General features: G+C 44.6%; 1 protein-coding gene across 23 annotated transcripts in view; it reads right to left on the bottom strand.

The window, feature by feature from the left end:
* SCRIB (scribble planar cell polarity protein) overlaps positions 1–12407 on the bottom strand; it is a 216294-nt gene that overhangs the window by 33603 nt on the left and 170284 nt on the right. For all 23 annotated transcript variants that reach the window (XR_010922039.1, XM_067560190.1, XM_067560200.1 and 20 more), the window contains 3 exons: positions 3228–3399; positions 1197–1286; positions 595–783 (listed from right to left, as the gene is read on the bottom strand). Coding sequence is in view for 22 of the 23 variants with exons in the window: in XM_067560190.1 (XP_067416291.1) it covers positions 595–783; positions 1197–1286; positions 3228–3399 (451 nt within the window). In the remaining variant the exon portion in view is untranslated. The remainder of the gene's footprint in view (positions 1–594; positions 784–1196; positions 1287–3227; positions 3400–12407) is intronic.

The raw sequence follows: 12407 nt of genomic DNA, 5'->3' as shown, positions 1-12407 counted from the left end.
CTTGCATTCACTGTTATAATTTTGGATATTTTTGTTATCCATATAAGTGTTCAATCCTTATCTGAACTTGGCCTTAATAACATATTGTGGCAATGAGTTCCACAGTCTAATCACACCTTATGTCAGTAGAAAGATATTTCCTTTTATTAGTTTTGAATTTGCCACTTTTAAGTTTCACTGAATGTCCCTTTGTCCTGGTACTATAAGACAGGTGAGAATAACAGCTGCAAAGAAAGGGAAGGGGATTGCCCAAAGTCACATGAAAGTCAGTGTCTGAGCGGGGCATACATTTGATTCAGCTGAACTCAATATAATGAGACTTCATTGTCCTGAAGACCTACACAAGTGTTGCTAAAGTGTAAAGAAGAGATGAACCACTCAGGTTCCTGTCAGAAGTAGACAAGACTGAATACGCAGATAGGCCTGTGCACTGTGTTTGAATAAAGCCCAGGAGTTCTGGCCACTACACCCTCTCTTATCACGGGTCCCAGGAGATGATCTAAATGTTTCCTCTCTCGGATGCTACACATTCAATGACAAAACACCAGATTCTGCTAGTGAAGAAAGAGGGATTGTAGGCTCCCCTTAACTCACCGTGCTGCCCTCCACATGGCTCGTTTCTCTGCCTCCAGGGCCCGGCGCTCAGCTGGAGACAGCTCCTTCTCCTGGGTACTCAGGAACTCAGGGCTCTGCATCCGCAATCGCTCCTGGTGCCGTCGCTCAGCTTTAGCTGTTCGCACAGGTGCCCCTGGCTCGCCCCCTCCTGGGTAAACTGGGATCAGTCTGGGAAGAGAGGCCAGGAATAACAACGGATTTGGCCCAGCCCACCCCCAAATCCCCAGACCTTCTGCTCTCTCCTCCTCAAAGGAGAGGCTCCATCTTGTACCCTGCCCAGAGTCCTGAGCCCCCCAAATCTCCTCAAATGAAGGACCCAACCCCCCAAACTCCTGGCTTTCATTAAGAAGTGATCCTGCCCTGTACCCAACCCATGCCCCCCCACACATCTCTTTCCAAGAAAGGTCCTTGCCCCATACCCCGCACCTCCACCAAATCCTGCCTGTTGCCCCCATTCCCTGCTGAAAAGCAGAGGGGTCAGGTCAGGCCCACTATGTGGCAGTCCATGGGGAGCAGACAGGGAAGCAGCAGGAGCTGTTGCAGTGCAGTGTTGCTCCTCTCCCTCCAGCATCCCCTCTTACCCAGACATGGAGTTAGGCCTCTGCTCAGGCTTGAATCCTTCCTCTAGTGAGTTTCTCTGGGAACTGCTGTGCTCATCTGCCTCAGCGATCCTGGCAGCAACACAGACATGTCAGCTAAGCATGCTGGAGATGTGCATACCCTGGAAAGTTCAGAGCACAAATCCCCCCTTCCCGTGGATCAGAGCCACAAGAAGCAGACATTGTAGCTCAGCTAAGTGATGTGGCCCTTGATGCATTTGCCTGATAGCTTTGATATCATGCACATAGAGCTTATCCCTCCAGTCCTATCTGCCTGGGGCAGGAAGCCTTCGGGGGCATGTGAGCAGGGATCTGTAGGATTGAATCACCTGGTAACCAGGTCAATTGGTGAAACTAGAACTCACAGTTCATGGGAAGATGAGGAGAACCTCCCATATCCTACAGCAGAACCTGTAGAGGCTGGGAGCAGGCTGATAGGTACACATCCTCTTCACTCCGCCTGGTCTTTGTTATCACTGAGACTGCCAACATCCTCCTTGTAATCTGGGAGCCATCCCCCTCTCCTACATGCAGGCTGTAGATTTCTCCTCAGAATCTCGAAACGCTAACCTTTCTCTCTGTTCTGACATCAAGAGCTCTCAACAGGTCCAGGCCCTGATCATGTCCCATCTCCATTACTGCACTGCATCCTCTCTGATGTATGCATTTATCTCACCTCAGACAGGCCATCAAACTCATCTTCCTCATGCAAAGGTCTGACTGTGTCACCCTGGCCCACTGCATCAATTGTGAATTATTGTGCTCACCTGCCAGTTCTTTCCTAATTCCAGCCCTGTTCCCTCCAGCCTCCATGTTGTGATGGGTGGCTGACTGCTTCCTGCTTTCCCTTTGTTTATGTCAGATCGCTATGAAGGCACAAAGTCCGCCCTCAGGCAGCCCTCTAGAAATAAGTGATGGCAGACCTGGGCTAAGGGCTGCATTCTGAGTGATCCACCCTCTGTGGAATCCCATCAGACCCAGTGTGCCCCCAGTATAAAGCAGCACAGAATTTGACCCTGAATAAGCAACTGAAGATCTTATTTCCTATAACAATACTGCCAACAGCTGCCAATCCCCAACCAAGCCAGAGACAGGGAGCTGATGAGGGAGAGGAGTTGTAGCCTATTCCCACCCTCAGTACCTTCCTGCTATTAAACTCACTGGAGACCAAGTGAGCAATCAGACCAAGGAGCAACTGAGCTAGTGGCTTGGGTGCCACAGAGCTCATTGTAGTGTGGACTGGCCCACCACCCTTCAGCCCACCCAAGGGACAGCCATAGTGCTATCTCCATCCCACCTTCACAGAATGAAGCTATCTGAGCTGCTGCCCTTCTTTAGTGTTTGTAAGACCAGTTTAGCACAAGGGGGTGGAGGGAAGAGGAAACCCTCAGCATTCAGGTGTTATGCAAGGTGTTTCTGGACTTGAGACTGGATGGACAAATGCTAATGGGAAGACGGAGAGCACAAACTGGAGCTATCCCTAGTGTGGTCAGGCAGCCTGAGGAGACTCAATCAAAGCGCACAGAATGAAGATGTGTGGCCCTTTGGCCAGCAACCTGGCCCTGCCACAGTTTCAGAGGAAAGAGTCAGAACAAGATTCTGAGAAAATGCAAAGGCAGCAACCTGAGCTTTATTCAGTTTGAAGCCCAATTCTCCATCTGTGAGGCAAAGCTGCATGGCAAGGAACCAGAGAAGCAGCACCAATGTAGTACTGCAGCCTAGGGAAAGAGATTCCAGCAGACCCAGGCATCAAGAAAGAGCCTAAAGGGCGGGGCCTGGCACAGGATCAGCAAAGATGTGTGCGTCCCGAGCTAGCCACAACTACAATCACAGACTTCAGGTAACTAAGATCAGACAGCCGCTCATTTGAGAAGAAGAAGGACCTGGAGACAAACTGCATGCCTTGTGACACCCAGTTCCCCCTCCCTCCGCCCAAGGTGGTGGGGCCTGCTCAGATCTCCTAGGCATACTCCTAGGAAACAAAGCTGGATCTGAGCTGCCAGTTGGTCTTACCGAGTTGCTGGGGACTGGATGCTCCTTCCATTTAGTCTCTTGATCTTGTACTCCACTCCTTCAATGACGACACTGGAGTGCATACTCATATCGGGCATTGGCTTTCCCATATCCTCCTCTTCCTCCTCTTCCTCTTCCAACAGCAGGGCCCGTTTCTGCTGCAGTTTACGAGCTGTCAAAATGAGACAGACCCATATGAGTGGGGAGAGCTGCAGAGCAGGCTGCCAGCAGTGACTCCCACAGCCACCAAGGCCCACAGGAACACTCTCTAGGTAAGTCCTTTCCCTCTAAGGGTCTCTCTCAATCTCTGCAAGAGAGTCCTACAGTTTCTGTAACTGTCTTTTTCTGCTGACTCCCTGAAGATGCACTTCTCCCAAGCTCTTAGCATCTACTCCTTTTACAGCCTTGATGCCTTCCAACCTGTCCTCAATCACTTCCTTTCCAATAGCAAAACCTTTCCCTTACCTTTTTTCAAGGCTATAACCTCAGAGAACCTACAACTGCTTCACCTTCTCATTTCTCTGTGGATGGGAACCCCCAGTAGCCAATGTGCAGACCCCCTGTGGAGATGGACCCCACAGGATCTGAGTGCAGGCCTGGGATCAGATCTCCAGGAGTCAACAGCCAGATTCACACTGAATAGATGCTGTGGGCAGACTTGTCCCTCCACGGGCATGAAGCCCTAGGAGCTAATGGGCAAACATCACTGCCCTACCTGGGACAGAGCCCAGGTGTGCTGACAAGATAAGCAGACCTCCCTCCCCACACATCAGGGACACAGCCATGAGGAGCCAGTGGGCATGACCCTGCCAGGGGGGATGGAGGCCAGATGAGCTGATGATCCTCCCCACTCAACGGCAGACAGAGCCCTGGCAAGCTGACGGGCAGGACCTCCCCTCTCCTTCCATGGGCACATATTGTTCAGAGTAGGTCTATATTCTCATAGATTTATAGACTCATAGGCTTTAAGGCCAGAAGGAACCAGTATGATCATCTAATCTGACCTCCTGTACATTGCAGGCCACAGAACCTAACCTACTCCTGTAATAGACTCCTAACTGCTGGCTGTTATTTGTTACTGAAGTCCTCAGATCATGATTTAAAGACATTAAGTTACAGAGAATCCACCATTTAGACTAGTTTAAACCTCCAAGTGACGTGTGTCCCATGATGCAGAGGAAAGCGAAAACCATCCAAGGTTTCTGCCAATATGATCTGGGGAAAAATTCCTTCCTGATCCCAGATATGGTGATCTGTTAGACTTTTTATCTAAGAGAGGTGAAAGGTAAAAGACCAGCTCAGTCTGTTCTAGAAAATTGTAAAATGAGAAGTTAAAGATTTATACAAACTGGATGAGTTTAAACTAAAATGTGATAAGGGGTCTTGGGTGACAAAATTGATATAGGGACAGATCAAGGTTGTGCTAAGGACAAAAGGGAATGGCTATAACTGGAATTACTGGGTAAAGTGAATCTAGAATCACTGGGTAAGGGGAATCTGCTCAAACAAGGTTGCCATCACTTTGGGACAGTGCTTTTCTAGAGGTTATTTTGCCTCTTTATTAAATTAAATTGAGCTTGTGTGGTCTGAATAATCTTCATCATGATAAGCCCTGGATCACCTCTCGCATTGGTGGGCTTTTGGCCCTGTCATCCCAAAAGATATCCTGATCAGAGGGAGAAGGAACAAGATGCAACCTTCACCCTTACTGGATCTGGTTAAATTCTAAGCATAACTTGAGTCCCTCTCTAGAATCTAATTTTTACTTCCCCACTTTAGGAACATAAGAATGGCTACACTGGGTCAGGCCAATGGTCCATCTAGCTCAGTATGCTGTCTTCCAACAGTGGCCGGTGCCACATGCTTCAGAGGGTATGAACAGAACAGGGCAATGTATGAAGTGAGCCATCCCATCCCAGCTTCTGGCAGTCAAAGTCACTCAGAGCATTGGGTTGAGTCACTGACCATCTTGGCTAATAGCCATTGATGGACATATCCTCCATGAACTTATCTAATTCTTTTTTTAACCAAGTTTTACTTTTGGCCATCACAAAATCCGCTAGCAACATGTTCCACAGATTGTGTGTTGTGTGAAGAAGTATTTCCTTATATTAGTTTTAAAACTACTGCCTATTAATTTCATTGGGTGACCCTTGGTTCTTGTGTTATGTGAAGGGGTAAATAACACCTCCTTATTCACTTTCACCACACCATTCATGATTGTATAGACCTCTATCATATTGTCCCTTAGTTGTCTCTTTTGTAAGCTGAACAGGCATATGGAAGCTGTTCCATACACCTAATTTTTTTTTTTTTGCCTTTCTCTGTCCTTTTCCCAGTCTAATAAAGCTTTTTTGAGAAGGGATGATCAGAACTTCATGCTGTACTATAGGGTGGGAGTACCATGGATTTATATGTGGCATTATGATATTTTCTGTCCTATTAGCTATCACTTTTCTAATGGTTCCTAACTTTTTTTTTTTTTTTTGCTTTTCTGACTGTTGCTGGAGATTGAGCAGAAGTTTTCAGAGAACTATCCACAATGGCTCAAAGATCTCTTTCTTGAGTGGTAACAGCTAATTTAAACCCCATCCTTTTGTATATATAGTTGGAATTACATTTTTCAATATGCATTACTTTGCACTTATCAATCCAGTCACCCAGTTTAGTGTGATCCCTTTGTAAATCTTTGCACGCAGCTTTGGACTTAACTATCTCAAGTAATTTATATGATCTGCAAAGCAGAGGTTACTGACCTGTAACTGGAGATTCATTGAGATGTGTGGTCCCTATCTGTATTCCACTGAGGGTTTACGCATGCACATCTTGCATCTGAAGCAGGAGAATTTGAAAGTAATACCCGATGGTCCACACATGCGCCCTGATTCATGTCACAGTTTCATCCTAGGTGATAAAAGACGGGGTGGACGAACCACATCTCCAGTTCTTTCTCCACCACAAATCCAAAAGATCCACAGGAGGAGGGCAGGAAGTGGAATACAGAGAGAGACTACACATCTCAAAGAACTTCAAGTTACAGGTAACCTCCTTTTCTTCTTCTTCAATTGATGGTCCCTATTATTTCCACTTAGGGTGACTAACAAGAAGTACCTAAGTCAGAGGAGGGTGCGAGGATGAAGATAGAAGGGATGAATGGAGGACAGCTGCACCGAAGGAGGCATCCACCACCGAGTCCTGCACTAAGGCATAATGCGTGGCAAAGGTATGTACTGAACTCCATGTGGCTGCTGCTCTACATATATCCTGGAGTGGTACATCAGGAAGGGAAGCCATGATCGAAGTCTGGGCTCTCATGGAATGGGCCAGCACCCCAGAGTGTAGTGGAAGGCCAGATAATTGATAGAGTATAATGCACCCCAAAATCCACTTGGAGGTTCAATGTGTGAAGATCGCCTGTCCCTTAACTCTCAGTTATTGCAACAAACAGTCTGGCAGATTTCCTGATTGATCTTGTCCTCTGTAGGTAGATGGTCAAGGCCTGGTGGAGATCGAGGGAGTGGAGTCGCCCGTTCCTCTTCAGAGGTGTGTGACTTTGGGAAGAAAGCAGGTAAGTAAATGGATTGATTAACATGAAACTGGGAGATGACCTTTAGCAGAAATTTGGGATACAGGAGTAAGGACACTTTATCTTTAAATTCTGAAAGGAGCGTTCACCATCATCGCCCCAAGTGCACTTTTCTCTCCAAAGTGATAGCAACAAGGAAGGCAGACTTTCAAGGAAAGGAGCGACAGAGCATGATTCCAGTGCTTCAAAGGCAGTTTTGTTATTACGGATAGAACAAGGTTGAGGTTCCATTAGGAAACGATGGGTTGTATGGCTGGAAAGGTTCTGTCAATTTCTCTACATTCTCTATATTCAATTCAGATCTAGACTGAAGAACAGATGTCTAATAACAAGCTTGCTGTTTTGGATGGGAATCGTCAACATTCCCTGATCTAGCCAATCATCCAGGTAGGGAAATATATGAACACCTAAGCAGCTCAGATGGGCTGCTTCCACAGTCACACAGTTGGTGAACACCCTTTGGGCCGAAGATGGACTGAAGGGCAGCACTGTCTATTGGAAGTGCCTGTTGCCTGTCATCAATCAAAGATACATCCTGGCCACAGAAGTAAGCATCCTGCAAATCAAGGGCAGAATACATATCACCAATCTCTGAGGAAGGGATAGTAGATGCAAGATGGACCATCCTGAACTTGATATTCTTGATAAATCTTTTCAGATTTCTTAGGTCCAGAATGGGTCAAAGACCACCTTTCTTTTTGGTAATTCTTCTGTTTGTAAGGAATATCCTCTATCACTCCCAATTACAAAAGAAACTGCATTTTGTGAAGTAAAACAGCCCCTGAAAAGGGACAGAGAAGGCAGCTTGGGGAAAGGATAGGAGGTGAGCTGGATGATGTCTCTCTCCTTTACTATAATGAGTACCCACTTGTCCAATGTAATATCTGTCCATGTACTGTAAAATATAAATCAGGAGCTAGGAAGAAAAGGTTATTCACTCTGTGCAGTAACTGAGGTTCTTTGAGTCAGTATCCACTTGTAGGTTATGGGTGCTCCACCTGTAGGTATGGCAGCGCGCCTGCACCTGGGATTGGATATCTTCACCAGCAGAGCTCATTGGACTGCACATGCGCACTTCTCTCCCCACCTGTGCAAGGATGCATATATAGTGCTGTGCAGTCCAATGGGTACCTACAAGTGGAGCACCCATAGAGACATCAGTTGAAGAATTGTAGAAAACTGATAAGGGTAGCAAGGGGACACAAGAATAAATCTATGGCCAGAAGAGTTAAGTACAATAAGAAGGAGTTTTGTAAACATATTAGGAAAAAAAGAAACCTGACAATAGGTACTGGTCCATTACTAGATGGAAATGGTAAAATTAACAATAATAATGCAGAAAAAGTAGAAGTGTTCAATAAATATTTCTGTTCTGTATTTGAGAGGAAAACAGATGATATAGTTTTATCATATTGTGACGGTAACACCATTCCACTAGTATCTCTGGAGAATGTTAAACAGAAATTACTAAAATCAGACACATTTAAATCAGCAGTTCCAAATAACATGCATCCAAGAGTTTTAAAAGAAATGGATGAGGAACTTGCAGGACCATTGATGTTTATTTTCAATAAATCTTGGAGCACTGGGGAAGAGTCAAAAGACTGGAAGGAAGTTAACGTTATGCCAATTTTTTAAAAGGATAAATGGGATGACCTGGGTAATTATAGGACTGTCAGTCGGACATTGATCCTGAGCAAGAAATTGGAGTGGCTAATATGGGACTTGATTAATAAAGAATTAAAGGAGGGCAATGTAATTAATGCAAATCAACATGCGTTTATGGAGAATAGTTCCTGTCAAACTAACTTGATATGCTTTTTTTTTCCCCTTGAGATTACAAGTTTTGTTGTAAAGAAAACAGCGCTGATGAAATAGACTTCTGTAAGGTGCTTGACTTGGTACTGCATGCCATTTTGATTAAAAACTAGAACAACATAAAATCAATGTTGCACAATGGATTAAAAACTGGTTAACTGATAGGTCTCATAATGTAACTGTAAACAGAGAATGGTCACTGAGTATGTGTGTTTCCAGTGCAGTCCATTTGCTAATTAGTGAATGCTATTTAACATCATCATCAATGAACTGGAAGAAAACAAAATGATCACTGATAAATTTTGCAGTTAGTACAAAAATTGCAGGAATGGATAATAATGAAGGAGGATAAATCACTAATAGAGAGCAATCTGGACCACTTTGTAAACTGGGCTCAAGCAAACAACAGGCATTTTAATACAGCTAAATGTAAACATATTCATTTAGGAATAAAGAATGTAAGCCATATTTACAGGATTGGGGATTCTATCCTGGGAAACAGTGACTCTGAAAAAGATGTGGGGGCTGTGGTGGATAATCAGCTGAACCTGAGTTTCCAGAGTGATGCTGTGGCCAAGACAGTTAATGCATTCCTGGGACGCATAACAGCAGACTGTAGTACATACACTTCATTAACAATCTGTAAACTAAAGACAATAAACGATTCCCGATAAAAAAAACAAACAATAAAGGAAAGAGCTGCAGGAGTAAAAAGAGAAGGCTGGCTGAAGGCCAGTAACAGAGTGGGGGCTGTCCAGTTTATAGCACTTAATGCAACATGTATGATTACCTGCCCTATGGATGGATGGAGTATGTATGCATTCGGTACAAGGAGCTCCTAGGTCTCAGAGACTTTATATGGGCTTTGGAGACCAGGGTGGCTGAACTGGAGGAGCTAAGGGAGACAGAGAGGTACATAGATAAGATTTTTTGGGACACAGTAGAATAGTCCCACCCCCAGTATGACAGCCTATGTGCTGTTCAGGAGGATAAAAGTCTCAGGGAAGGAGAACATCAAACTGGAGCACAGGGAAATGATCCCATAGTAAGACCCTCCTTCCAGATGATGTCATGGTATCCTCTTGAACTTAGGATACTTCTCTGGGGGAGGGAACTCCAGTTGTTAGGCAGACAGGCAATAGTAATGGGGGACTTGATCATTAGAAACAGATAGCTGGGTTTGTGATGACCAGGAGAACCGCATGGTGATTTGGCGGCTGGGTGCAAAGGTTGCAGATCTCTCGAGACATCTAGACAGACTTATGTGTAATGTTGAGGAGGAGCTGGTGGTCATGGTACATATAGGTACCAATGACATAGGGAAGAGGAGGAGAGAGATCCTGGAGGCCAAATTTAGGCTGTTAGGTAAGAGATTGAAGTCCAAGACCTCAGTGGTAGCATTCTCTGAAATGCTTCCAGATTCACGCACAGGGCCAGTTAGACAGGCAGAACAGTAGGGTCTCAATTCATGGATAAGATGATTGTGTAGGAAGGAGGGGTACACTGGGGAACCTTTTGGGAAAGGGGGAGCCTATGCAGGAAGGATGGGATCCACCTAAACCAAAATGAAACCAGATTGCTGGCACATAAAATTAAAAAGGTCATAGAGCAGTTTTCAAACTAAGGGCTGGGGGAAAGCCAACAGATGTGGAGGAGCATGTGTTTCAGACAGAGACATCCCTTAGGGGAGGATGTATTAATGAAGATTCTCTATATCCTAGTAAGGAGGAGAGGATGGAAGAGGATAAAATATGGATAGGATTTGATGATAAACAGTCAAATGAAAAAGAGTCCCATTCACTAACATCACATAATGGCAAACAGCTAAAAAGTGATAATTTTTTTAGTGCTTATATTCAGATGCTAAAAGTCTAAATACTAAGATGGGTGAACTTGAGTGCCTCATATTACATGAAGATATTGATATAATAGACACCACAGAAACTTGGTGGAATGAGGATAATCAATGGGACATGGTAATACCAGCGTAAGAAACATATTGGAAGGACAGAGTAGGTTGTATTGGTGGGGGAGTGGCACTATATGTGAAAGAAAGCAGAGTCAAATGAAAAACCATTTTAAAATAATCAAACTGTGCCATAGAATATCTATGGATAGTAATTCCATGCTTGAATAACAAGAATATAGCAGTAGGGATATAGTACCGACCACCTGAGTAGGATGGTGATAGTGACTTGAAATACTCAGGAACAGGCTATAAAAATAAAAAACTCAATAATAATGGGGCATTTCAACTAACCCTATATTGACTGGGTACATGTCACCTAAGGATGGGATGCAGAGATAAAGTTTCTTGACACCTTAAATGACTGTTTCTTGGAGCAGCTAGTCCTGGAACCCACAAGAGGAGAGAGCATTCTTGATTTAATCCTAGGTGGAGCACATGATCTGCTCCAAAAGGTGAATATAGCTGAACCGCTTGGTAATAATGTCCATACTATAATAAAATGTAACATCCCTGCGGGGGACAAGAGAACACCAAAGCAGCCCACCACAGTAGCATTTAATTTCAGAAAGGGGAACTACACAAAAACGAGGAAGTTAAACAGAAATTAAAAAGGTACAATGCCAAAAGTGAAATCCCTGAAAGCTACATGGAAACTTTTTAAAGACACCATAATAGAGGCTCAATTTAAATGTATACCTCAAATTAAAAAACATAGTAAAAGAACCAGAAAAGTGTCACCATGGCTAAACAGCAAAGTAAAAGAAGCAGATGCAAAAAGGCATCATTTCAAAAGTGGACGTTAAATCCTATTGAGGAAAATAGAAAGGAGCATAAACTCTGCCAAATGAAGTGTAAAAATATAATTAGGAAGGGAAAAAAGGAATTTGAAGAGCAGCTAGCCAAAGACTCAAAAAGTAACAGCAAAGACATTTTTAAATATATCAGAAGCAGGAAGCCTGCTAAACAACCAATGCGGCCACTGGACAATATTGATGCTAAAGGAGTATTGTTTTGTTTTGTTTTGTTTTGTGTTTGTTTTTTTCTTTCTTCAGTTTGCAGGAGCTGGTACTGGGTGGTATACTGAGATCAGCTGACCTTAATTAGGGGGCAAGGCTTCCCTAATTAGAGGGCCTATAAAGGCAGCCACTCAATCAGGCAGCGGCACTGGAGCCAGCAAACAGAGCTGAAAATGGGAGTTTGGGGAGGGAGTGTGTGGTGTTCTGGTAATCTTGGGGTGCTCGTTGGGGGTTGTTTTGGTGCAGGTTTTTTGTTTTTTTGTCTCTCACTGACAGGAAGTAGGGGGAAAGGCTATGACAGATACAGAGGCGGTAGCAGTAGTCACTCAAGCAATGGAAGAGAATGAAGATGACTGGATGTGGAAGCTGCGGGATGTACATGATCCTAGAGAGGGTACCTCAAAAGAGCTTCATTTGTATGAAGTGCTGCCTCATAGAGCTGATGGAAAAGAAGATTCGAGGGTTGGAGATGCAGGTGGAAACTCTGGTTGAGTTTAGAAGTGGGTTCAAGCAGATGATGGAGCAAAGGAATGAAAACCCAGACCTGCAGATGGAATCAGGACCACTGAACTCTGAGGGGAGAATGCTGGGTGAGGAAAGTGGCTCATGGAAGTATGTGACTGCGAGACCCCAGCAGAGGAAAAGATGGGCTAGTGAAGGAGAAATAGAGCTCAGAAACAGGTTTGTAGAGTTGGAAGATGAAGAAGGGGCACAGCAGGTGGTTGCTGAAGGTGGGAGGGCAGGAAGAAGAGACAAGCAGCTAGTCCTATACAAAGGGTGGATGAGCCAAT

The sequence above is a fragment of the Emydura macquarii genome, unplaced genomic scaffold (genome assembly GCF_026122565.2).
Source record: "Emydura macquarii macquarii isolate MOO-44397 ecotype Brisbane River unplaced genomic scaffold, CSIRO-AGI_Emac_v2 contig_2246, whole genome shotgun sequence".
Taxonomy (NCBI): domain Eukaryota; kingdom Metazoa; phylum Chordata; order Testudines; family Chelidae; genus Emydura; species Emydura macquarii.
This window is presented reverse-complemented; position numbering and strand designations above follow the sequence as displayed.